At 37.9% G+C, this 25,163-nt stretch overlaps 2 protein-coding genes across 5 annotated transcripts in view; one reads left to right on the top strand and one right to left on the bottom strand.

Annotated features, from left to right (window-relative positions):
- The window catches only part of LOC107697922 (putative ferric-chelate reductase 1), a 27,808-nt gene extending 12,038 nt beyond the window's left edge, over positions 1-15,770 (bottom strand). The window contains exons 1-2 of one of the 4 annotated variants that reach the window (XM_016498828.1): positions 855-896; positions 682-758 (exon numbers count right to left, since the gene is read on the bottom strand). The gene's annotated coding sequence lies outside the window, so the exon portion shown is untranslated. Of the gene's footprint in view, positions 1-681; positions 759-854; positions 917-15,758 lie in introns of those variants that run through there. The other 3 variants (XM_016498835.1, XM_016498810.1, XM_016498845.1) reach the window with 3 other exon arrangements.
- Positions 664-21,696, top strand: LOC107697901 (glycogen debranching enzyme-like). The gene is made up of 35 exons (XM_016498764.1): positions 664-707; positions 926-1,050; positions 1,585-1,736; positions 2,788-2,998; positions 3,095-3,264; positions 3,866-4,069; positions 5,780-5,961; positions 6,048-6,159; positions 6,249-6,375; positions 7,362-7,464; positions 7,553-7,650; positions 8,721-8,860; positions 9,048-9,235; positions 9,470-9,593; positions 11,013-11,176; positions 11,372-11,473; positions 13,385-13,537; positions 14,528-14,678; positions 14,888-15,012; positions 15,285-15,397; positions 16,022-16,156; positions 16,379-16,509; positions 16,598-16,734; positions 16,926-17,059; positions 17,161-17,336; positions 17,646-17,748; positions 17,821-18,046; positions 19,012-19,129; positions 19,212-19,347; positions 19,522-19,634; positions 20,226-20,437; positions 20,511-20,608; positions 20,801-20,888; positions 21,183-21,316; positions 21,470-21,696. The coding sequence occupies exons 3-35, from the start codon at positions 1,655-1,657 to the stop codon at positions 21,585-21,587; spliced, it is 4,608 nt and encodes a 1,535-aa protein (XP_016354250.1). The 5' UTR covers positions 664-707; positions 926-1,050; positions 1,585-1,654; the 3' UTR covers positions 21,588-21,696.
- Positions 21,697-25,163: the final 3,467 nt, after the last annotated feature.

Below are 25,163 nucleotides of genomic sequence, written 5' to 3'. Positions count from 1 at the left end.
ATATATATATATATATATATATATATATATATATATATATATATATACACATACATGGTAAGAGTGATAGTGATAATAATAAATGTCCCTAGTTCAAAAACATTTGAGGACAGGAAGTAGAAGTTTAAAGTAAAGAATAGGGGCGTTTATTATCATTATTGGATTTTTTTTAATTAATTGGTATTTGTAACAAATAATAAATTTTTGTTATTTGTAACAAATATTTGTAATTGTACTTAGCTCCAGTCCTCAAATTTGTTTGGCCTTGAGTGTTCCTTCGTCGCGACAGAGTAGCGTTTTGTTTGAAGGCCGCAGGAATATTGGCTACTTTAACACTGTTGCTGCAGGTTGTCTTTCATGTCCGCGGGTTGAACCCAATAAGAAGCTGTTTAGCCCCTGGACTGCGAATTTTACCGGGGAACAACGCCAAAAAAAGGTGTATTTTACACAACCGGAACGCGATTTTTACCGGAGGACCCCCCACCGAAACGCAATTGGGCTAGTTTTGGGCAGCAATTGGGCGGGTTTTGTTGTGAAAACCTGGCAACCCCTGACCGCAGTCGGTGTTTTTTTTTCTCGTGAACTCAAGCGAAGTAGTAGTAATAATAATACTAATAATTTAAGCAGTATCATACGAGCAAGAGTTCTATAATACCGAATAATCAGCATGGCCGTGATTACCAGTGGCACTGGGCCTTACGCCTCAGGTAATCCAAGTCGTGTTGTTAGCTTCTGCTTGTGTTACTTGCTGAAATACACTAGTAATAATAATAAACGATAATGAGTAATTCGATATAAAATATCCATTATTGATAACAATACAAATTATATTAATAATATATTACATAACACACCTGTGCTGCATGATCAACGCATGTTCATCACAGGCTTTGCCTGATGTAACCAGTGAGATGTTACTCCAAAGGTGCTGGCTATATTTAGGGTCACTGAAAGGTCATGTCACCTCAGATGCATAACCCTATTAGACGCATACGTTCTGCTCTGTGGCCAACATCGTGTGACACTCCGGTGAGGAGTTGGATGTTGCTGGTAATTAAACTTTCAATAGCTAATTTTAAGTTATGGCACCTTGTTTTAACATTTACTTTACAGACTAATGCATGAAGTGCTTATCATGTACTATCAATTGTAAAAAATCCCATGTGTCAAGATAAGTCTTTTGTTGTTGTTGTTGTTTTGAAAGTCTTTAATATGTTTATTAAATGTTGTAACAATACCTACAATTTAGCTTTTAAAGGTGTGCAATATAAAGTGTTCAACAAATAATTCTTTAATCATGCAATGTTTATCATATACTATTCATGTGTCTGTATTTGTGCAAAATTCAAATAATGTACAGTATATACAGTAGTCATGATGTATATTTTGTAAATTGTGTGATTTGTGTAACACTGCAGTATCTATCTATCTATCTATCTATCTATCTATCTATCTATCATGTTAGATCAGTAGGTCAGATTTTTATGCAAACATTGTTGAGAAACTGAAACATGCAAATCCTCCACTAGCCTGTATCAGTTGCAGCAGATTGTTCACATGGTGTTCGTTGTTATCATATGGCAGCCTGCGCTCTTGGGGATCCAGAGGTAACCTCTCCTGTGTTTAAAGGGCATCCCAAAAAAGCACCGCCAACATGTTCCGTGGCAAACAGACCCGAGTGCTTCTCCTGAATGACATGGAGAGACTGGAGCGCACTCTATTTCGCCTGGAGCAAGGTAGGTCTAGGTCTTATTGTTACAATTACTTTTTTATAATCAGTTGTGCATTGCAAATGCAATGTCATCATTATCTATGCCATCGTGATGTTTATTTTATTATTTTATATATTTATTGTATCATTTTTAATGCTGGTGTTAATCGCATAATTTATTCTTCCCCTCTTATTTCTCTTACTTTATTACTTTCTGCAACTCAACACTTTGGACCCCTGGAGTAGCTTTGGATAGATTTACGTGTTACTCATGGTGCTTGAGCACCAAATATCACATTCAAAAAGCTGTCTGCTATATATAGCAGAGGAATGTGCTGGTGTTCTGTGCCATTTTCTGTGGTGCTTAGGTTTTGCAGTGCAGATAATGTAAATATAGTTTACAAAGGTCAGTTTGTTGCTCTGTATGGAATAGAATACCAGCATACTGCTTACCTAAAACTATTTTTAGCATTAACACTTCTAAGCCATGGGTTCCCTCTTGAATTTTTATTAGTTTGTGAAATAACTTAAATATCTTAGATTTATGGGTAAAATAAGATCTCAGTCTACTTGAAGAGATTTTCGTGTTATGTTGTACAATATAAATGTTCTACAATTTCCACCATTTAGCACTGGCTTTTTGCACATTTTTTAAAATATGCATTAAAATGCCATGCGTTAGATCTTTTTTTTTTTATTGTACCCCAAACAATATATGCATAAACAACACTATAACCAGTTTTATAACCAGTGTCTTTAAAGGAGAAATAAAGAAAATATTTAATTAATAGATAACTGCTGGAAAAAAAAAAAGTAAAATAGAATATTTAAGATTTTCATGTTTTATATTATTTGTTCTAAAACGTAAATTACACAGTACATGAAAAGTGCATTTTTAAACCCTTTTATTAAAAAAAAAAAGGACTACAACATACATTATTGAACACAATAATTTATGATGCATGTAACTTGACTGATAAATGCAGTATTTAATCTAAAGTTTCAGTCTTACAGGGATATTGGTTGTGCAACGCCCCCTGCAGTTTTCTCATGTGACTCGCATAAAATTCACTTAGGCTTTGAGCTTCAGTTGCGCCTGGGCCCGACCCTGCAGGGTAAGAGTGTGCATGTCCACATCAACTACCCAGCACCGGGCAAGAAGTTCGTCAGCTCCAGCTTCCATCAGCTGGAGTGGGTGAACCCCAGCGGCAGAGAGGATGATTCAGACAAATACTGCAAACTGGACCTGGAGATAGCAGGCTCTTATCAGTATTACTTTGGGTGCGGGTGAGTGAGTTGTATTATTGCATTTACTTCTTGGAATTTAGGCAGTTTCTAATTGCCTTCAGAGAAAAAAGGTGTTTCCTTATATTGTGTGTACAGGAATGAGGAAAGAACCGGAGGTGGCTACATTGTTGTGGATCCAGTGTTGCGTATTGGTCATGAGAGGAAGATCCTGCCTCTCGATTGCATTACAGTTCAGACTTACCTTGCTAAGTGTTTGGGCCCTCTGGATGAATGGCTGGACAGACTCAGAGTGGCCAAGGAAACTGGTATGAATCACTGTCTGTTGAAACTCATGTATGAGAAACATTTACTAATGTTTATAAAATGGGTATTTACTCCCTATTGTCTGTGACTATGGGGGTAATAGAGTTTAATGCATAGAAAAAAGGCATGTCTCACATAAAACCAGGTTAAACTTCATCCACTTAGACTATCTCTGGGTTATTGCTGCTTTTCATAGTCACTTAAATAATAAGTATTAGCATGCATGCCATATGTGCCTGTGTTTATCAGCAGTCCAAACAAGCATTTTTCAATTAACAAGATTAAAAGTGAAATTAATATTAATTTCACCTTACAGCTGCAAACAAGTTTTTTATCATTAGTGGTGTTGGCTAAGGCAAACTTTTACTATTGCCCATAGTACTTGAACAAACCACTAACCCTAAGTATTAAACTTTGGTGTGTAACTTGTCCCGCACCATTTGTGCGATATGGATGAATGAACCTCTTCGCCATGGTTTCAACACCAGATGGCGAAACACTAACTATCCAACAAGCTATTTTTGGCCAAATGTAACCATGTAAGGTACAAAAAGCTCCATTCATCTAAAGTAGATGACGTTTTTTTTTTTTTTTAATGTTCAGGTTACAATATGATCCACTTCACGCCTCTGCAGAAACTAGGCGCATCACGATCATGCTACTCCATAGCTGATCAGCTGGAGCTGAACCCTGATTTCTCCTCACCTGGCAAGAACTACACTTGGATGGATGTGGGCAACCTGACGGAGAAACTTAAGAAAGAGTGGAGCATGCTTTGCATCACAGATGTGGTGTACAACCACACAGGTACGTTTCTGCTACGCCTTTAGCATGTAGTGAAAAACACTAGCAGAACCTTCTAGCACTGCATCGTGTTTCCAGTGTCTGGAAGTCTCTGGGTTCGGCTATTCATCATATTAGAATGGCAATGTCACCTCTTAAGAATGACACAGCAGACCAAGAACGAAGTGGTTAGGCTATTTATATATAAATTGCAGTGATCAGAGTGCAGATGAAAGCTGGTCACATCTGTGGCACAATGGTTGAGATTTTTGACCTTTCAGTCACTCTGCAGGAAGATTAACGTTGGCTGACTTGTTCTTTGTGCCATTCTAATGTTTCATGTTGCCCTCTGCTGCATGTATGCCATGGGAACAAATCTGAAAACCTTTGTGTGCTTCGTTTTGGTTAGTCTGTAAAAGTGATTCAGCAGGGTTTAGAAGTAGTTCTCAACAGGGTGCCAAAATGTTTGCATTTTAGCACTTCTTTTATGTTTGCTTTCGGTATGTTAGCTGTAGATGGTAAGGTAAGATTTAAGCATGCTATAACTATGAGCCATTGGCATTTACAGACGACAGTGACCTCAGTTAACCCACCGAGATTCACAGTCAGAAATGAAATTGCAACAGTTGTGTAAAGCAATTAAATTATACCAACCATTAAAAAAAATATGAGTTAATATTACATAAACTTGCAGCTCACGCTCTAAAATGTATTATAGCAACCATTTTGGCAGGAATAAAAAAATAAAATTTGAGTCTCCCAGTAAGAGAGTCCCACAACATGATGGCTTCCTACTGACATCATTGCAGGCTTATTCATATCAAATTTAGCAATATTCCTGTCTGACTTGTTATTAGATTTTTCAAACATGTATGTTTAGTAACAGAAAAAATGGCAATATCCCCCCAAGATATAAATGTGTGTAAATATGAGACATTTTTTGTTTCTTACAGTTTAGATGTTTGGTGATCAGTTTTCTTTTTGTTTTTATTGTTATTCTCACAACAGAGCCCATTCAGTAAACTATATATAAATGATTCAATTTTTCCCCTCTAAAATAGTCTAATGAAACTTTAAAAGAACATACTGAAGTTTCCAACTTTTATCTAACTGGAAAAAGGAAGGCTATTTACATATGTTGTATGCCAATAAATATAATACCATGCATCAGGTACTTTTTTTTTTATGTTATTCCAGAAAAAATACTGATTTTTAGAATCAGTGGCTGCAAGAAGTAAAAAAGGATATATTTTATTAATATCAATACTTAATTCTTGGACTCCGAGGAACTTTTTAAGCTTCTGATGTCTTTGGTAAGTTGCCACAGGAAGTGTTTGCTGCTCTTTAATCTTTTAAACACAGCTGTCATCGTTTGTGGAACAGAACGGCTGTGATACAGATAATGTGGAATCAGAGCAGTTCTTTAAACACAAGACTGAAGTTTATCACATTTAATGAGCCATTTTGAAATTGATTTTACTGTTTTATTATGTGCAAACGTACCAGTACTTATCAGACACTTAAGTACGTTTACATGTCACCTTTTCATTTCCTTAATATGTGCACACTGTTGATCTAGTGTATGTAATATAATCCCATACTAACAGGTATACCAGATTGTACTTCCATATGTTTGGGTTTTGAAAACAAAGTACTCCTTTTGGCTGAAATAAAATGGATAAATGGTCTTGAATGATGATGATGATGAAATAATGTCTATGTTCCCTTGGTTAGCTGCCAACAGTAAGTGGATCCGACTCCATCCAGAGTGTGGCTATAACCTGGTAAACTCTCCTTATCTGAAGCCAGCCTGGCTGCTGGACAGAGCCCTGTGGCATTTCAGCTGTGCCGTAGCAGATGGGAAATACAGCGACAGTGGCCTTCCACCTCTTATTGAGAATGACAAAGGCATAACTGTAAGTCTTGAGGGTGTCACGGGTTTTTTACATTCCATAAATACTTTAAAGTTTGTGGTGACCAATAAATTGGCTTGATGTTTCAGATCCTTCAAGGGCTTCTGTGGACAGAAGTTTTCTCCCAACTGAAACTATGGGAGTTTCTACAGGTAAACGTTGAGAAAAACGTGGAGCAGTTTAGGAAGGTTCTTCAGGCTGGTGAGTGTTTCAAGCCTTCTAGTATTTTCTTGGATGCTCTTTCACTTGTATTTTGTAGGGTCTGATTTGGGTATATTTGCCATCTGTAGGTAACAGACCTGCGGGGCCTGAGCTGGAGGGAAAGCCCAAATTGAAAGTCATCCAGGATTCACAGTACAGACGCTTCAGCAACACTGTAGACATGCAGCTGGCCCTGGAGATGTTTGGCAGACACACGTGAGTTCACTTCCTGTTCAAGTTCTGTTTAATGATTAATGTTTTTTGGATAGAATATTTGTTTTTTGTGACCATGTGACTATGTTTAGTTCTTAATTATCTCACATGAAAAGGTCAGGGTAAGCAAGATAAGTATAATCATAATAAAGTAATAATATTCAGATGGTCATATAATATCAACATGGCAGCCCCTACATCACTTTATATATTTGTCAAAGTACAAAGGGTCAAAGTATTTATTCATTTATCTATTTATTTATTTACAAAAGTGTGAGATTTTCAGCAGACATTACTCCAGTTTGCGGTCAAATGATCCTTCAGAAAAAATTCTGATATGCTGATTTGCTGCTTAAGAAACATTTCTTATTATAATCAATGTTGAAAACAGTTACTTAATATTTTGTGGAAATATACACTTCCATACAAAAGTTTGGGGTCAGTAAGATTTAAAAAAAAATAAATCTTATCCAAACTTCTGACTGGTAGTTTATTATTATTAGTGCTGGGCAACGATTAATCGCATCCAAAATAAAAGTTTTTGTTTACATAATATATGTGTGTGCACTGTGTATATTTATTATGTATATATAAATACACACACACACACACACACAGTATTTATTTTGAAAATATTTACATGTATTTACATGTATATATTTATATTCACATCATTTATATAATATATATAAATATATTTAATATATAAACATAATATATTTTTCTTAAATGTATACATGCATGTGTGTGTATTTATATATACATAATAAATATACACAGTACACACACATATACTATGTAAACAAAAACCTTTATTTTGGATGCGATTAATCGGTGCCCAGCACTAATTATTATTATTATTATTATTATTATTAGTTTATTTCTTCTTTAAATCTAGATTTTATATCTGTTTTTCTTATAATTATGCCATTGTGCTGCACTTTGTAAACAAATTAATTTTATTTTCCGTGTGCTTATCAAAACAACAGTAACGGTCCCAAATCCATCCAAGAGTGCTGTGATTGGTTTAAGATGAGTCTAGAAGAACTAAATGCGGAATGCTATAAGGAAATGCATAGTCATCATGAGAAGGTTGGTTTCTGTGTACAAGATTCACAGATGATCTGTCTGTTTAGCTTTGATGTCAATCTGATTACTTTATATCATTTCTTTCTTGAAGGCTATAAACTGCATAGTGGAAACGGTTTGTTATGAAAGACTCGCCTCCCACGGCCCTCAACTTGGACCTGTCACCCGGACAAACCCTTTGGTGACTAGGTAAAAATGATGTAGTCTTGCGGAGCAACACAGGCATCATAAAGTCTGGTCTGCTTTGCAACTTCTTCTGGCCAAGAACTGCCCAGTTAGACAGGAAGAGATCATCTGACTGACTTAAAGCAGCCAGCCACAGCTTGCTTTGTATTTACATGATGTAAAAAAAGTAAAAAATCAGCTGACAGGCCATCCAAGATTTAGATAAGTGTATCAGAACAGAACAGATATGGAGAAATGTAGCATTACATCACTTGCTCACCATTGAATCCTCTGCAGTGAATGGGTGCCGTCAGAATTCAAACAGCTGATAAAAACATTACAATAATCCACAAGTGATGACAATTTTAACTTCAAACCGTTGCTTCTATTGCTAAATTACAAGTCCTCTATCCATAACAGTGCTTTTTCCAGTGAAAAAGACATTTAGTCTAAATCAAGAGAGAAACATGCACAGATTAAACACTGTTTGCAAGAGAAAACGGTCCAAAATGGTTCTAAACAAATATGTTGGTGGATTATGATGGCAGATGACAACGGGTTGCACTTTTTTACTGGAGGAAGTGTTATTATGAATTCTGATTATAAGTTACAGTTCAAAGTTAAAATGCCTTAATGATGGCATTTATAATCAGTTTTTTAAGTTTTTCACTTCACAAGACATTAATTGATGGACTGGAGTGGTGTGGATTACTTGTGGATTATTGTGATGTTTTTATCAGCTGTTTGGACTCTCATTCTGACGGCACCCATTCACTGCAGAGGATCCACTGGTGAGCAACTGATGTAATGCTAAATTAATCCAAATCTGTTCTGATGAAGAAATAAACTCATCTACATCTTGGATGGCCTGAGTAAATTAAGGATTTTTTTTTTTTTTTGAGTGAATTATTACTTTAAGTACCTCAAACAAAACTGTTTTATTCCACAAATGAATAAATCTAAATTAATAAATCAAAATTTTCCTCAGAAGTGGTCATTGTAACCGCCTGGTATTTTGTAAACTTAGCATTTTATTGTACAGTACGCTGATGAGAATGGCAGATTTACAGTTCAGCCTTGTTTTAATGATTCAGATATTTTACCTTCCCATTTGAGGACATGACCATGGAGCAGGAAAACCAGCTGATGCAGAATCCAAATGATGCTTGTCATCTGCTCGCCCATAATGGATGGGTTATGGCAGATGACCCGCTTAGAAACTTTGCAGAGCCAGGTGAGTCAAAATATATGTCAATTTTGGTTTCTGCTGAACGGTAATGAAAATAACAGCATGCTGGTGCACACTTTTTGATGCTGGTTTGGTGCTGGTCTAGAAATTGCAAAAACTTGCATTGTGTTTCTGGTGACTAAAAATGTCTAGCTGGTTAAGGAGCCTGGTAATTGATTTATCTGTCTGTTAGGCTGTAATGTTTACCTCAGAAGAGAGCTTGTTTGCTGGGGTGACAGCGTGAAACTTCGCTATGGCGACAAACCAGAGGACTGTCCGTACTTATGGGCTCACATGAAGAAGTACACGGAGATCACAGCCAAACATTTCTCCGGTGTACGTCTGGATAACTGCCACTCCACACCCCTTCATGTGGCTGAGGTACGTGTTCAGATTTCTACTTTATTTTTGATCTGCATGCATATTTCATGATTTATTTATACAAATGACATCATTTGCAACAGGCAGGAACTCAGAATGTTCTGCAATGTCATTGTAAATGTATAAAGTGACCATTTTCATGTTGAAAATATGTAGTGTCATTCCTTCTGAGGTTGTACTGCAGGTATTTGACATGTACTGTTGGATGTGACAACTTGTATGTTGTGTCTATAGGCCATGTTAGCTGCAGCCAGAGTGGTCAGGCCCAATCTTTATGTGATAGCCGAACTCTTTACAGGAAGTGAACAGTTTGACAATTTGTTTGTTAATCGGCTGGGAATAACCAGTCTCGTCAGAGGTACTGCAGACTGCAAGAGACACGTTTGCCCTTGATGCTAAATTAGCTTTTTGTGTTTTTTTTCTTCCTCTCCGCTTTTTACTCAAAACATTCATACCTTTTTTGGCAACATTAACTCTTTCTCTTCATCACCTACTTTGACCTTGTGCATTTCATGTGCTCACGAATAATATGTCATTAATAACACATTTCATTACTAATAAACCTGCTTAATGTCCTAATGCAATAATGTCTGATTATGTAACCTGAGCATGTTCCAATTCTTTGTCGTACATTTCACACCATCATCTGTCTGTCTTGCTTAATTTGCTTTCATTCTATCTATCTATCAATCTATCGATCTATCTATCGTTCTGTCTTCCTATCTATCATTCTATCTATCTAACCTGCTGCTGGGTGGGCTGCAGTATATGTTGGCTGTTGCTCGTCAACATAGGCCTGATCTGTATGTGGTGGCTGAGCTCTTCACTGGTAGCGAGGAGCTGGACAATATCTTTATGACTAGGCTTGGCATTACCGCCCTTATCCGAGGTAAGACGCAAAGAGATTGGGAAATGCAGTTGCAGTGACACACAGAAATAAGGAACATGATGTGTGAAATGCAAATACAGCACGCTGTTGATTATGACACTAAATAGTTTTGACTCGTTGCTCAAAATTAGCTAAAAACACCACAGCTGCTGTTGATAGAATTTGAGTTGTGTTTCACAAAGAATATTCTTAAATTTGAGATGTTAGATAGATATGGATGGACACTTGTCGTATGGGTTGTTTTTTTCATTAATTTATTTTCGTTATATGAAGGCCACATTAAAATTGTCATTTATTTTTGCTTGTGTTTTTTAGCCTTTTATGTTTCAGTTGTATTGTTCTACCCTTGACCCATACAATACACATGGATAATTAAAACAAACATTTTGAAAGCTATGATAATCTCAGCAAAATATAAATAAAAAGATTTCAATATTTATTGTGTGAAAATATTTTATATCAGTTTTTATGCCAATATGAGTTGTGTTGTCATTTACATCATAACCAACATTTGCCATTAATAAAGTAAAAAAAAAATAGTGTATTTTTATTGTGCATCGTTTTGAATAAAGATATAATTTTGTCAAATTATTCTAAAAATGTTGAAAATATTATTTGAACACCAATGAGCAATGAGGGTGTGGTGGTAGTGTGTGTGTGTGTATATATATATATATATATATATATATATATATATATATACACACACACACACACACACACACACACACACACACTGTTAGACAAATTAAATATACTAGTGAGAGTAGTGCCCGTAGTTAAAAAAAAATTTAATTAATTATACTGCAACATCAACCCTGTTATGTAAAGTTTGACCTTTTTATGAAAGATCCCATTTCCTGAGAAGATCTGTTCTGTCATCATCAGAGGCCATGAGTGCCGGGGACAGCCATGAGGAAGGTCGACTCGTTTATCGTTTTGGAGGGGAGCCTGTAGGTTCATTCGTACAGCCAAACCTCAGGCCTTTAGTGCCATCAGTTGCTCACGCCATGTTTTTGGATGTTACCAACGACAACGAATGTCCCATTCTGGTCAGTGAAAGTAACTGATGGCAAAAAGCATATGAATATGAACGGCCAACACATCCTACAGTATTTCAGACTTAACATCCTGTAAAGTGTTTTTATTTTGTGTTTTATATGTTGAGGTAATTATTACTTGTTTTACTGTGTATTTTATACTATGTAATATATATATTTTTTAATTAAAATCTGTTTTTCTTGTAGGTTCGTTCAGTGTTTGATGCTTTAGCCAGTACTGCTATCGTCTCTATGGCCTGCTGTGCCTCAGGCAGCACTAGAGGATATGATGAGCTCGTACCTCAACAGGTACAAATCTCTGCGGTGATTTTGTTGTGTCTGAAACCTAAGGCCTTGCTACCAATCAGTCAGTGATTAAACAGATGGCATTTTAGTGCAAAGGCACCTTCTAAGAAAACTGGTTGCAAGGCTTCCAAGTAGGGCTGCACAATTAATCGAATTTGTAATCGCAAATACAATTTCAGATGCCACAATTACGTAATCGTTCAAAGTCCACTTATGTTATTCTGCATGCTTAAGGTGATTTTTCTTTGTACATGTTATCTTAAGGGGTTTGCCATAGTTTTAATTTTAGTTTTAGTATAACATTATAATACCATGCATATTTTTACTTTTTTTATTTCAAGTAGAAACCAATCCAATGTACAATTGACATTTGAGGCTTAATACTATAGAAAAGCAAAACAAGTTTTTCAATTAGTCTTTTCAGCTTGTTTATGTTCATATAAAAATATGGCATGAAGTTGCTTCAAACAATTGTATAAACATCATTCAGTGTAAATTGTGATAATCGTAATTAATAATCACAATTACAATTTCAAGGGAATAATCGACAATTATGATTTTACCACTATATATTATGATTATATTATATATATATTATATTTATGATAATCATGCAGCCCTGCTTCCAAGTCACCATGATGTCATATCTAATATTCCAAAACACATTCAAGGAACCTTAAGATGACAAATAATATCTTAGTAGACAGGGTGTTGCACAAACTTTGGATTTGGACATTTCATGTTGACTTCTACTTTCTTTGAAGGGAGCATTTTTCTGCTTTTCGATCATACATGACCATAAAAGAGTTTGGGGTCAGAAAGATTTTTTTAAAATAAATTAATACTTTTATTCAGCAAAGATGCATTAAATTGATCAAAAGGGACATTAAGACTTGTTGTCTTTTTGAACTTTATATTCATTGAAGAATTCTGGAAAAATTATCACAGTTTCCACAAAAAATATTAAGCAGCACAACTGTTTTCACAATGATAATAATAAGAAATGTTTTCTGAGCACTAAATCAGCAGAATGATTTCTGAAGGATCATGTGACACTAAAGACTTGGTGAGCATACAATAAGAGACTTTTAAAAATCTGACCGACCCCAAACTTTTGAATGCCAGCTAAAGTTGAGATTTTGTTTTGTTACATAAATATCATATTACATTTCTCCTTCATGATTTGTATGACAGATTAAAAAAAAAGTTTACGTCAGTCCCAATTATGTAAGAAGAATCCTTTGTTCTCCCTCTACAAATCATTTCTGTTCTTATCACTCAGTTTGTATCTGGGTCAGTTTTCATAAATAAACAAAAGCCTTTCTGTTATTATTTTTTTTCCTTCTTTTCACATCAAAATGTTTCCCGGGGGTTCTAATATACCTGTAGAAAGCTATTGGTTATCATTCCCATTCATCTCAATGGGAGTAACTCCACTGTAAATGCAACACTGCACAAGCACAACCTGGATGCTGCCATCTTTTCTTCACAGTTTCTGAAATAATTTTGAGCCAGTCATCTGAGCCATAAATGCTTTGTGACTGATCACTCTGTATTAATAATAATAATACATTTTATTTATAATACGCCTTTCTCAAATACATAATATCAAAATACAGCAATAAATTAAAAGTAAAAAACATTACTTAAAAGATGTGTCTTAAGAAGTTTCTTAAAACAATCCAACGAGGCAGCATTCCTAATCGATGCAGGTATTGAGTTCCATAACTTAAGCGCATTGTATGAAAAGGCCCTCCCCTCCATGGTTTTTCATTTTAGAATTCCTTGCCTCAAACAGGCAAATATGTTGCAAATGTGTATGCAAAAATGTGTTTTGTCCACATAATGGTGTTGGCACATTGTCTACCAGCACAAGCTGACTAGTAAAGCTAACCAAACTTGTTTTTTCTTCAGATTTCAGTAGTAAAGGAAGAGCGTTTGTACCCCAAGTGGAATCCTGATGCACTGCCCTCTTCTGTTGAGGTGAACCTCCAGACTGGTATAATGGCAGGAAAACTTGCCCTCAACAAACTCCACCAAGAGCTGGCAGAGAAGGGCTTCACCCAGGTCAGGATCATGTTTACTCATAACAGATATCAAAAAAATGTATTATGAGTCACAACCTCTAACAGCAGAATGAGACTTTGATACTGGTAATCAAGTTCTTTATTAACTACTGAGTAAACTCATTAGTCACTTTGCCTGACAGTTTTATTCCCTTGGGTTAAATTTAGATTAAAGAAATGTTTCAGGTTCAGATTTAACATCTGAGACATGCTGTTGGAAATATTTTCAGCTTGTCCCTCATATCAAAGTTGTTTATAGAGAGATGAACTTAGGATGGAAAGTCTTTTTTAAATAAGAAATGTGAAACAGGTTTATTTAAAGCACTTATAGTGGCCCAAATTTTGAACCGTTAAGATACACTTAAAAAAAGTATCTGTTTATTATATCTCTAATTAAACTCTACAAATTTTTATTTTTTATTTTCAAGATAATACACCTTTTGTGTATAAACCTTATGTCTAATAATTTTTAACCAAAAATGTATGAATAAAAAAAATGAAAGAAATGTATATGAATACATGAATTATTCAGTAGAGTTGCATCTGCAAACAAATGACCTTTTATCAGGACAAACTTCACTTTTATGAGCTCTTTTTGCATTTCTACTAACATTTGACAACAATAAAGCATTCAGATATTTTTGAGTTCATTTTGAACAACATATCTAGTGTTTAACATGAAAAAAACTCTTTTTGTTAATTATTTTGCTTAAAAAGTGTACTTTATTTCTTTAAAATAAATACCACTGAGTTTTACTATCTAATCCAAAGACATTCACACATCTTTAACTATCCAAATACTTTTTCAAATCGCTGTAAATTATTTCTTTCAGTATTCAGATATGTGTTATTTGAGCTGTAAAGTGTTTACTAGGGTGGTAGGACCCATTGTAGGGTTTAAACCTGTTCTTACCACTTGACTACACCACCATCAGTCTTATGTGCACATGACTGTTTGTGTCTTTATATCTGTTCATCATGCATGTCACAGGTTTACGTGGATCAGCTGGATGAAGACACTGTGGCTGTGACCAGGCATTGTCCCAGCACACATCAGTCTGTTTTGACTGTGTCTCGTACGGCCTTTAAAAACCTAGAAACACACCAATACAGAGCGCATCTAGCCCCCATGTACATCCCAGGTACAAACGCTTTTAGTGCTGAATGCCCTTTGCTTTCCAGTTATTTTGTTGAAATCAAACTCATCTGTCTTATTTTATGCGTGGCACATCATGTAGTTTGAGCATTTAATTTTCACTTCAGATGTCACTGAAGTATGATTTCTTATGAATCAGTTATACTTATAAACCAGAAAGACATGTTTTTTCTTATCTGCCATCTCATTGCGCAGGTAAAATCGAGGAGGTGATTTTAGAAGCGCATACAGTGGAGAGAAAAGCTGAGTCATATGTGAAAGATGAGAGGTTTATTAACGGCATGCCGAACTACACGGTTGAGATCCGCGAACACATCCAGGTAACATGACACTAGTGTAGGTAACAGCTGCGCTGTGACATGAAGGGGAGGGCTGCCGGGATCAGTTTTAGGGCTGTCATCGGACGGAGAAAAGACTAACAAACAGAGAACCTGTTCTGTTGGTATTGTGGGTATTTGTTGGCATGCTCTTTGTTTTTGTACGCTGATTTTTTTAAATGAAGCTTCGTGTAAGTGTATAGTTTCTTGACGGCTACACGTGTGCAAAGCATGTCCCTTCTGATTTAGACCTGAATACATGTGTTTGTTTTCAGTTAAAGGACAGTGAAATTGTAAAACAGGGAGATGCCATCACAGAGGGCCGCAGTGAGTTTGTTGAGGAGATTTTTTTTGAAAAGCTCACACCCGGTAGTGTAATTACATTCAGGTAAACAAACACACACCAAATGAAATTAATCCTGTTTAATGCAGTCTTATATAATAGGTTTCACTGTAATTGTTTGTCATTTTTTCAATCATTCATGGCTTAAAGTTTTCTGAAAAATATTTTAAGTGGTTATCTTTTTTTTTATATAAATAAAAATATTTATTCAACCTCATGTCAATCCTTTGAGAAACACGCCTAAAAATATTTTGTAACCTTTCTTGCCATGAAGATAACAATAGTCACAGAAGCTGGCAAGGTGTTTAACCATAAACAAACCAACAAAAATATAATGTGTGCATGAAAGGAAAAATGCTGTAATTTCTTCCATGGAACACACACACACAACATATTTTCAAGAAACTTCCAGATTTTTCCATATCACTTGATATTTCAAGCTCCAAAAAGGACAAGAGCACTAATCGTATAGACTATTTTTATGGTGCTTTTATAGTGCTCCTTCGTCTTTTTGGAGCTTGAAAGATGGGGAGGTGTTTTTTTGTGTGTTCCATTGAAAAATAACAGCATTTTCTAGTTTAAAACCACATGAGCACATGAGTTTTTGGGTGAACTGTTCCTTTAAATTAACATTAATTAATTAATTTCAACATGTAACTGAATTCACAGGGTGAGTCTCGATCCAAACTCTCAGAAAATGGTCGGCTACTTGCGAACTCAACTCTCACAGTTTAACCGGCTGTATAAATCCGGCAGTCTGATTGACAGCAATGTGCCTGGCATCCTGAAAATAGCTCTAGACTTGTGAGTCATTTTTACGTTAATCATGTTCAAATACAATTCCCAGTTATTCATTTGTTTAGAAAGTGAAATACCAATGAAAGTTATTCATTTGCTTCTCATTTGTTTAGAAGGCAAAATATGTGCTGTTTAACAGTTCATTTTAATACATAATGATATGCATCAGTTCATTTGCTTTCAATTCAGTTCTCTCACTAAGGCCTGTTGTTTTAAATTATGTGGCAGTTTAATGTCCAAACTGACTCTGGCAGAGATGAACGTGTTGTTATTCCTCTGTGATGCGGAGGAGCAAGAAGATGGTGGCGGCTGCTACAATATACCATCCTGGATGCCGCTGAAGTATGGAGGCCTACAAGGTACCAAAATTCACATGTAACAGGATTGGTTTCGGGTGACTGTAGTAGTTATGTGACTGTATAAGCCTCGTGCTTTCATTACTCACAGGTTTTGTGTCAGTGTTGTCTGAGATTCGGCCCAAAAATGACCTTGGACATCCATTCTGTGACAATCTCAGACAAGGTGATTGGATGATCGATTACGTGAGCTCTCGCCTGATGAATAAGGGTGGAGCTCTGCGGGAGGTAGGAAAGGAAATGTTTTTTAGTAATGTTTGGTAAAAGAACTTAAGTAATAAAGTTTGCCATGCAACTCGTCCAGCATCCTTTTTAAATCACTCAGATTACCTTAGTAATAATATGAAATTATAAAATGTAAAAATGTTTTGATGTGGCATACTACTTGTCTAAATTAATTTTTTCTAAATTTATCATAGGTTGGAAAGTGGTTCAGCGCTGTTTTTATATACCTCAAACATATTCCACGCTATTTAGTGCCATGTTATTTTGATGCAATTATTGTCGGGGCGTACGCCACAGCTGTAGATGCTGTTTTCAACCAAATGTCCAGGTTAGTTCTCTGTTAAATGTAATATTTAAGAGTGTGAGAGTGTATTTAATATTTGTCCTGTGTGTGGGGTGTAGATTGTAAATGTGTGTAATGGGTTCCAGCTTTGTTCAGAACGGGTCGACCCTGGTTAAGCAGCTGGCCCTGGGGTCAGTTCAGATGTGTGGGGTGGGTCGTATCCCTGCCCTGCCGCCCCTCTCCCCTGAACTGGAGGATGTCCCGGTCCGACTCAACAGTGTGACCAAACAAGAGGAGCAGTGTTGCATTTCTCTTGCTGCAGGTTGGATTCATACAGTTCCATCTACTGTAAATAATTTGATTGACAGGACTGTTTATATTTATTTAATGCTTTAAATTAAAGAAAAAAAAACCACATGGTTGATACTAGACAGGGCCCCAAGTGCATATTGTCTAAAAGTGTTGCTGTGCCTATATACGCATATACTACCATATTGACATGCTTTCTAATGCTTAAGTTGCAATGTGATTAAAATGATTCTTATTGATGTACCAACTTCTACACTTCTACATATTACATACTTTTTAATGTGGTACTTGTTTTATGAAAAAAATTTTATCACCTATGCAGGTCTGCCACATTTCTCCACTGGAATCTTCCGCTGTTGGGGGCGAGACACTTTCATAGCGCTGCGCGGCCTCATGCTTTTGACAGGGAGGTACCTGGAGGCCAGGTGAGCATCTAGTTTTAGAATACATACCAATGACTCTGAAATCATCCTCTAATCTGATGTTGCTTCTGACAGAAATATCATCTTGGCCTTTGCTGGCACAATGCGCCATGGTCTGATCCCTAATCTGCTGGGTCAGGGTGTCACAGCCCGTTATAACTGCCGTGATGCAGTATGGTGGTGGCTTCAGTGTATCCAGGACTACTGTAATGTCGTGCCCAATGGCACAGATATTCTTATGTGCCCTGTGTCACGTATGTATCCCACTGATGACTCTGAGGCACAGCCCCTGGGGACAGTGGTAAGAACAATGGAAACAATCTCTGACTGCTTATGATACTTGATATAGTACAATGCCCTGCCCTACTTATATGATTCAGTAAGGGGAGGTACTTTTTTTTAAACTTAATTTACCAAACTTCCATATAACATGCAACATATTAGCCACTGGAATAAATAAACATATAATTTTTATGATTTTGTTTCACCGTTGCTTATTACATTAGCATCGGTTTGCATCTTTCAAGGCCATTATCTTATAGAGATGTTTTGCTCATATACTAAATGTAATATCTCACGGTTCATAATAGGTGCAGGCTTATGTCTTTAGATATTGTTTACTGATTGTTTTTATTCTGTTTAACACAAAATTTAATTGTCCATGCAATTACAATGAATGGGCACTGGAGCTTTTAAACTTCAAAAACAACACAAAAGCACCATGGAAATACTATGAAATTGGCTCATTAATGTGCCATGGATATCTAGGGACAGATAACATGCAATTCATCATACTATGCTATTATATGATTATATTATATATTTTTTTACTATTATTGGATTAAATGACTTATTTGGACCACTCTTATGCTGCTTTTATGGAGCTTTTAGTTATTTTCGAGCTTAACAGCCCCAGTCCTCATATTGAAAGTGATATATTGAAAAGTGTGGCCAGAATATTCTACAAAAAATCACCTTTTGTGCTCCATGGATGGAGGAAAGTCATACTGATTTGTAACTTTAATTTACATAAATGTCTTGTATAATCAAACAACCATTTTACAAAAGTATTGTTAAAAAAAATGACGGTGGTCAAATTTTATGTTGAGTATATAACACTTTTAGTAGGCAAATCTCTATGTATTTAATCAGATTATGAAGAATACGTATATATGCACAAAATATTTTTTTTATGTTTATTTTTGATGTGGCATGGTTTCATTTGGACTAAAGGCTGTTAATATTATTGTTCATGAATTGTATCAGGTTCACGACCAGCCGTTATATGTGGTTATTCAAGAGGCTATGCAGCGTCATATGCAGGGAGTAGAGTTCAGAGAGAGAAACGCAGGTCCACAGATCGACCACAACATGCGAGATGAAGGTGAGTAATTTTCTGACTCGAGACTGTTTTTCCATGTCTGTCTCAAACCATACCTTGCTTTTCCTATTGTCCTGTCCCATAGGCTTTAACGTGGAGGCCAAAGTAAATCCCGAGACGGGATTTGTTTACGGTGGAAATCGCTTCAACTGTGGGACGTGGATGGATAAAATGGGAGAGAGTGACAAAGCCCATAATAGAGGTGTTCCAGCCACACCCAGGTACTATAACTACACGCTAACATACCTGTCATGCTAAACCCATATAATAATGCTCCACTATATTTAGCACAAAATAACTCTTTCAATGTGAACCACTGAGACTGAGTAGCTTTGAGCTTGGATAAACCAGTCCTCAATATGTCAAGTGGATAATGGTGTTGTGTTTATGTGCAGGGACGGCTCTGTGGTGGAGATTGTGGGTCTCTGTAAGTCAGCGGTGCGCTGGCTGATGACGATGAATGAGAATGGAAATTTCCCATACTCCTCTGTCACAATACACAGAGATGGTACATCTTCTTTAATACTTTCTCATTCTCAATGAAACTGTAAATGTTTATTTATTATTGTTTGTTACAAAATAAGGTGCCAGAAATTGATTTTTTTTTTGTTAGATAAGTGGCAATAATGAAATGTTTTGTTTATTTATTTTTATTTTTAATTGTATTTAATTATAAGGTGCCAGTAATTAAATTGTAATTTTATTTTATTTTGTTTTTAGTTAATTTTTTCTTATAGGATAAGGTACCAGTAATTGTTTTTTCAAGGGGGATTTTTAAAAAATCTTATTACAAAATAAGGTTCCAGTAATTAAATCTTTTAGTTTTATTTTCTATTATTACAAAATAAGGTACCAGTAATGAATTTCATTTTACTTTATTTATTTTCCTCCAAAAAAAGGTTAAAACTACTACCAGAACAAGAGGAATGTTGCTACAGCGACTCACTTTTGAGTCTAGTCATTCCTGTCCTGTTGAAAATACATACCTTCAGTAGTATCACGATTCACTGTTATGATACAGTATAATCAGCTGACAGCATGCTAATCATATTTCATATATTTTAAAGATATCATAACCATTACAGTGTAATTTTTCCAGGAACAGAACAGTCGGTGTCCTATAAAGAGTGGAATCAAAGGATCCAGGAGAATTTTGAAAGGTTTTTCTATGTGTCAGATGACCCTGCAGACCCAAATGAGCAACATCCTGAACTGGTCCACAAGAAATGCATTTACAAAGACAGTTACGGGGCCTCTAGCCTCTGGTGTGACTACCAGCTCAGGCCTAACTTCACCATCGCCATGGTGGTGGTGAGTCCAAGTGCTTATGAAAAATTATTTTTGGGGCTGTTCTGTGTTCTCTTACAGTCCTTTCTTTTACTAGGCACCAGAGTTGTTTACAGTGCAGAGAGCATGGGAGGCTTTAGAGATTGTAGAAAAGAAACTGCTCGGTCCTCTGGGAATGAAAACGCTGGATCCAGAGTGAGTAGAAAACAACACCTGCTGTCTGCCCATTGGTTAAGCAGCTACTTGTGTTAAAAGTGTGCTCTTTTGGCTGGCTGGCTGAACATGGTTTGATAAGTGTTTTAGTCTAGAACAAGAGTATTTGTGCATCGGTGAAGTCATTTGTATGTAGAAATCTCTGATGTTGGAGTGTCTGTATTTGTTTAACAGTGATCTGGTGTACTGCGGCATTTATGACAACGCCCTGGATAATGACAACTACAACTGTGCGAAAGGATTCAACTATCACCAAGGACCTGTATGTTTTCATACATTAAAGGGATAGTTTGCCCAAGTTGTTCCAAACCAGTATGAATTTCTTTCTTCTGCTGAATGCAAAATAAGATATTTTGAAGAATGTGGAATGGTTTCTGGTCCCCATTGACTTCCATAGTATTTTTTCCATACTATGGAAGTGAACGCGGACAGGTTTGGAAGTAAATGATGACAGTTTTCATTTTTGTGTGAACTATCCCTTCAACAAGTATAAATTGTTTCAGATGTAAGAGATTTCATTGTTTTTTTTTAACTATGCACATTTCATCATTTACAGGAATGGTTGTGGCCAGTTGGATACTTCTTACGAGCCAAGCTTTATTTCGCTAAGAAAATGGGCCAGGAGAAGTACAACGAAAGCGTGTACCTCGTCAAGAATGTTCTGTCTAGAATTTATACCCATTTAGAAAGGTATTGCAGAGCTCAGACTAACACAAAAAGTTTCATTTCTTTCAAAAAAAGGCGAGTGATTTAAATCTACAGAAGATTGAGTTTAGAAATTCAGTGTTTGAGTCATTTGCACAGTATACAACATTTCATATCTATATGTTCTCTTTGATTTAGATCACCTTGGAAGGGTTTACCTGAGCTGACCAATGAAAATGGACAGTACTGCCCGTTCAGTTGTGAAACACAGGCTTGGTCCATCGCCACTTTTCTGGAGGCCCTATATGATTTATGATAATGTCAAGGACAAGCTCTCATATACTTCTTGCCACCTTCCTGAGGAGTTCAGGGGACATTGTTTTACATTCACAGCTTTGTTGTGAACTTTGTGCCAACTCACTTTTAAAGAGGTTTTCTGTTATGTTTACACTCTTGTTAGTTACTACCAGCAGATTTGGATTGTTGGTTAAGAAGCAGGTTTATACCCATTTGTGATTATTAAAGTACATATGATGCTCCCTCAAGACAAAGAATAGATTCCTTACCTTTAAATACAACTGGTACTTTATTTAATTCTCTAAATTCATATTACAAATTCATACAGCTATTACACAGGTATTCTTAGATCCACAGTATGGGCGGTCTTTCTTTTTTGCCAAGTCATGGTTGCTTCATTGTCTGCCCATGGGCAACAGAAACTCATTGTTCTGCCTCCATGAACCTACTGTACACAACATGTCGTACATGTTTTAGTCTCACTCATGCCTTACAGAGATTTTTCAATTTTGATCTAAGAGTGACAGCCGAATAAAACAATCCATATAACAAACAAATTAGTCATCATTTGTTCAGTGTAATTAACCCACTATAGTAGTGTTGCCATATAACGCCGTGATTTTTTCTTCTTCTAGCTATTCAGTATGGCTAGAATTGAAAGGGGATTTAAATTCCCTAGGTTGCCCCTACAAGGAAAACTGAATTCTGAAATTAGCGAAAACTGAAAGTTTAAAAACTGAATTTTAAACTTGAATTAAAAATTCTAAGTTTTCTGTAAATTTTTTCTGAATCAGTTTTTTTTTCTCTGCATCTTTTCTAATTAGATGTTGTTTACAGACCAACATTTTTTAACCTACAGTAGTCTCACAGACAGTGGAGAAAAAGTATATATGTTATTTAAACTACATTGGAAGTTTAGTTATGCTAATTCTCATTGGACATTTTTATTGATAACAGTAGCATCAGTTGCTACATTCATACTATGTTTTATGGAAACGCCAAACAGCAAAGTTAAGCACTGCTTTAAAGAACAGTATAAAATAAATAATAATGATCCACTTAATTTGTCTTTTTAGGAGTTGCAAGCATATACATGTATCAATCTGCAAAATAAACGAATTAATTTAGAGGAGAAATTGACTATTTTTCATGAGTTTCACAATTTTTCACACTGTTTACCCCATATTTTAAACCATGAAATATTTTAATAATAATAATAATAATAGTAGTTGTTTTTGTTGTTGTGTGCGTTTCCCACTTTTCAGAGATCTTTATCATGTTTATCAAATTTTCATCTGGAGAATTTAAAACAACCTAGTTCCCTTTCAGTCGGTCACTCTCGACGTCACGTCGGATGACCGCTCGATCTAATTCTCGTCATGGCGGCAGTCAGGTGGGGGATACTTCAGGCAGTAGCACGGGCGGTCTGAGGGTAACAGTGATGGCAAACCCTCCAGGGAACCAACCCTTGGGGGACCATCACTCCTCTTGCACTCCGCAACCAGTTAAGCAGCCAATGGAACGTGCTGGGCCCTCTACAAGGAGCGTACCAGTAGTATCCGTTGGTGCTCCTCCCGACGATAGGATGTCGATCGCTGCATCGGAGGGTGAGCCGTCCCGTGTCGAGTGGGTTGCGCACATCAGGCTGCACTACCCCGTTTGTGTTGCAGGCGGCCATCTCCCCTGTGCGCTTCAGCACGCTAAAAGAGCTTTTTCCTTAAAAGAGCATTCACGGGTGCGTCTTTTTAAAGACGACATTGCGTGGCAAACTCGACGTTACGTCTTTGTAATGCAGATGATCATCTCCCCTGTGCGCCTCAGCACGCTAAAAGTGCTTTTTCCCTAAAAGAGCAATTTCGGGTGCGTCTTTTTAAAGACGACATTGCGTGGCAAACTTGACGTTACGTCTTTGTAAAGACGATGTGGGTCTTGCTATAGACAACGTATCATCCGGGCATTTCTGGATGCGGTCGTTACCTGGCGCTGGGTAATGGTCACGATCGCTGCCTCACGTGCCTGGGCATTTAGCACGCTGAGGTGGCGTTTGTGGATGAGTCATGTTCTCATTCCGGGAAGATGATCATCTCGGACTCGTGGGTCAAGCTCTGTTTCCTCAAAGGGGCAGAGCTCTGTTGCCTCTGCCTCGATCTAGTTCTCGTCATGGCGGCAGTCAGGCGGGGGCTACTTCAGGCAGTAACGCGGGCGGTCTGAGGCACAGTTCGGTTCCTCAAGGTCCCTGTGTCCCAGACCGGCCTTTTTGGCGACGCAGTCGAGAACATGACCCAGCAGTTCTCGGCTGCACAGGAGCAGACTGAGGCGGTCCGAACTTCTGCCCCGGTGGGCAGCTGCTGCCTCCACCCGTCCGCAGGCCGCAGCACCCCAGCCTGCTCGTCGCCGAGGGCGGCCCCCTGCATCCACCCCCGCTCCCATGCCGCATCCGCAGCAGCCTCAAACAAGCGGCGCTGTGGAGCTGGGCATAGGCAGGCCGCCCCGCCCGTCCAGGCCCCCGTCAACCTGGCGGTGAGCGGAAGAGCAAGAGGCCTCGGGACAGGCAACCCAGAGATGCACCTCTCCCTTCCCCGGAGGAGGGCCGGGTGGAGAATTTGGTTTCCAAAAATTTCGACAGGAGAGCGGTTTTCTTTGTCTCTGGGTCCCAAGAGGGCATGGAGAGTCGCGGACAGACCAATACCGGACCACGCTTATCCTCCTCTCTCGCCAGCAGGCAGCAGCGGGCGGTTCGAGAGCGTCATCAAAGGCCCTACTCACGCACCCCCTGCCAAACCGTGGAACCAGGTAAGTGTTGCACTGCACACTCAGACCCCTCTTCAGGTCCCTGCGTTCCACCTCGCTGCCCCACCGCGGCACGGTATCTGGGTGCCTGGCTAGCGCTACCCAGCCCGTCTCGCTGGCTTCTGCGGACCATCAGCCTCGGCTACGCGATTCAGTTCGCCCGGCGTCCCCCCAAGTTCAGTGGCATCCGCTTCAGCGGCCGATGCTCCTGTCTTGCGGGCAGAGATCGTAGTCCTACTGGTGAAGGATGCGATAGAGCCTGTCCCTCCAGCCGATTTGAAGACGGGGCGTTACAGCCCCTACTTCATTGTACCCAAGAAAGGCGGTGGGTTACGACCAATCTTGGACCTGTGTGTGTTGAACTGGGCCCTTCACCGGCTACCGTTCAAGATGTTCACGCAGGAACGCATCTTCTGGTGCATCCGTCCCCGAGATTGGTTTGCAGCGATCGACCTGAAGGACGCGTACTTTTATGTGTCAATCCATCCGCACCACAGACCATTGCTGCGGTTCCCGTCCGAAGGACGAGCATATCAGTACGAGGTCCTGCCCTCCAGGCGGTCCCTGTTGCCCCGTGTCTTCACGTAAGTTGCGGAGGCTCCCCTTGTTCCCCTGAGAGAACAGGGCATTCACATTTTCAACTACCTCGATGACTGGCTCACATTAGCTCAGTCTCAGGATCAGTTGTGCGAACACAGGGACTTGGTGCTCTCGCACCTCAGCCTGTTGGGCCTTCGGGTCAACTGGGAAAAGAGCAAACTCTCCCCGATGCAGAGGATCTCTTTTCTCGGTATGGAGTTGGACT

Source organism: Sinocyclocheilus anshuiensis, unplaced genomic scaffold (assembly GCF_001515605.1).
Source record: "Sinocyclocheilus anshuiensis isolate Anshui unplaced genomic scaffold, SAMN03320099.WGS_v1.1 scaffold886, whole genome shotgun sequence".
NCBI lineage: Eukaryota > Metazoa > Chordata > Actinopteri > Cypriniformes > Cyprinidae > Sinocyclocheilus > Sinocyclocheilus anshuiensis.
Note: the sequence above shows the minus strand (reverse complement) of the source record. Positions and strands in the feature narration are given on the sequence as shown.

Excerpts from the sequence above, each read along its gene's own strand:
- LOC107697901 (XM_016498764.1), top strand. The coding sequence starts at position 1,655 with ATGTTCCGTGGCAAACAGACCCGAGTGCTTCTCCTGAATGACATGGAG. Across the intron at positions 1,737-2,787 it reads TCTATTTCGCCTGGAGCAAG|GCTTTGAGCTTCAGTTGCGC; the intron begins GTAGGTCTAGGT and ends AAATTCACTTAG. Across the intron at positions 17,749-17,820 it reads GGGAGGTACCTGGAGGCCAG|AAATATCATCTTGGCCTTTG; the intron begins GTGAGCATCTAG and ends TGCTTCTGACAG.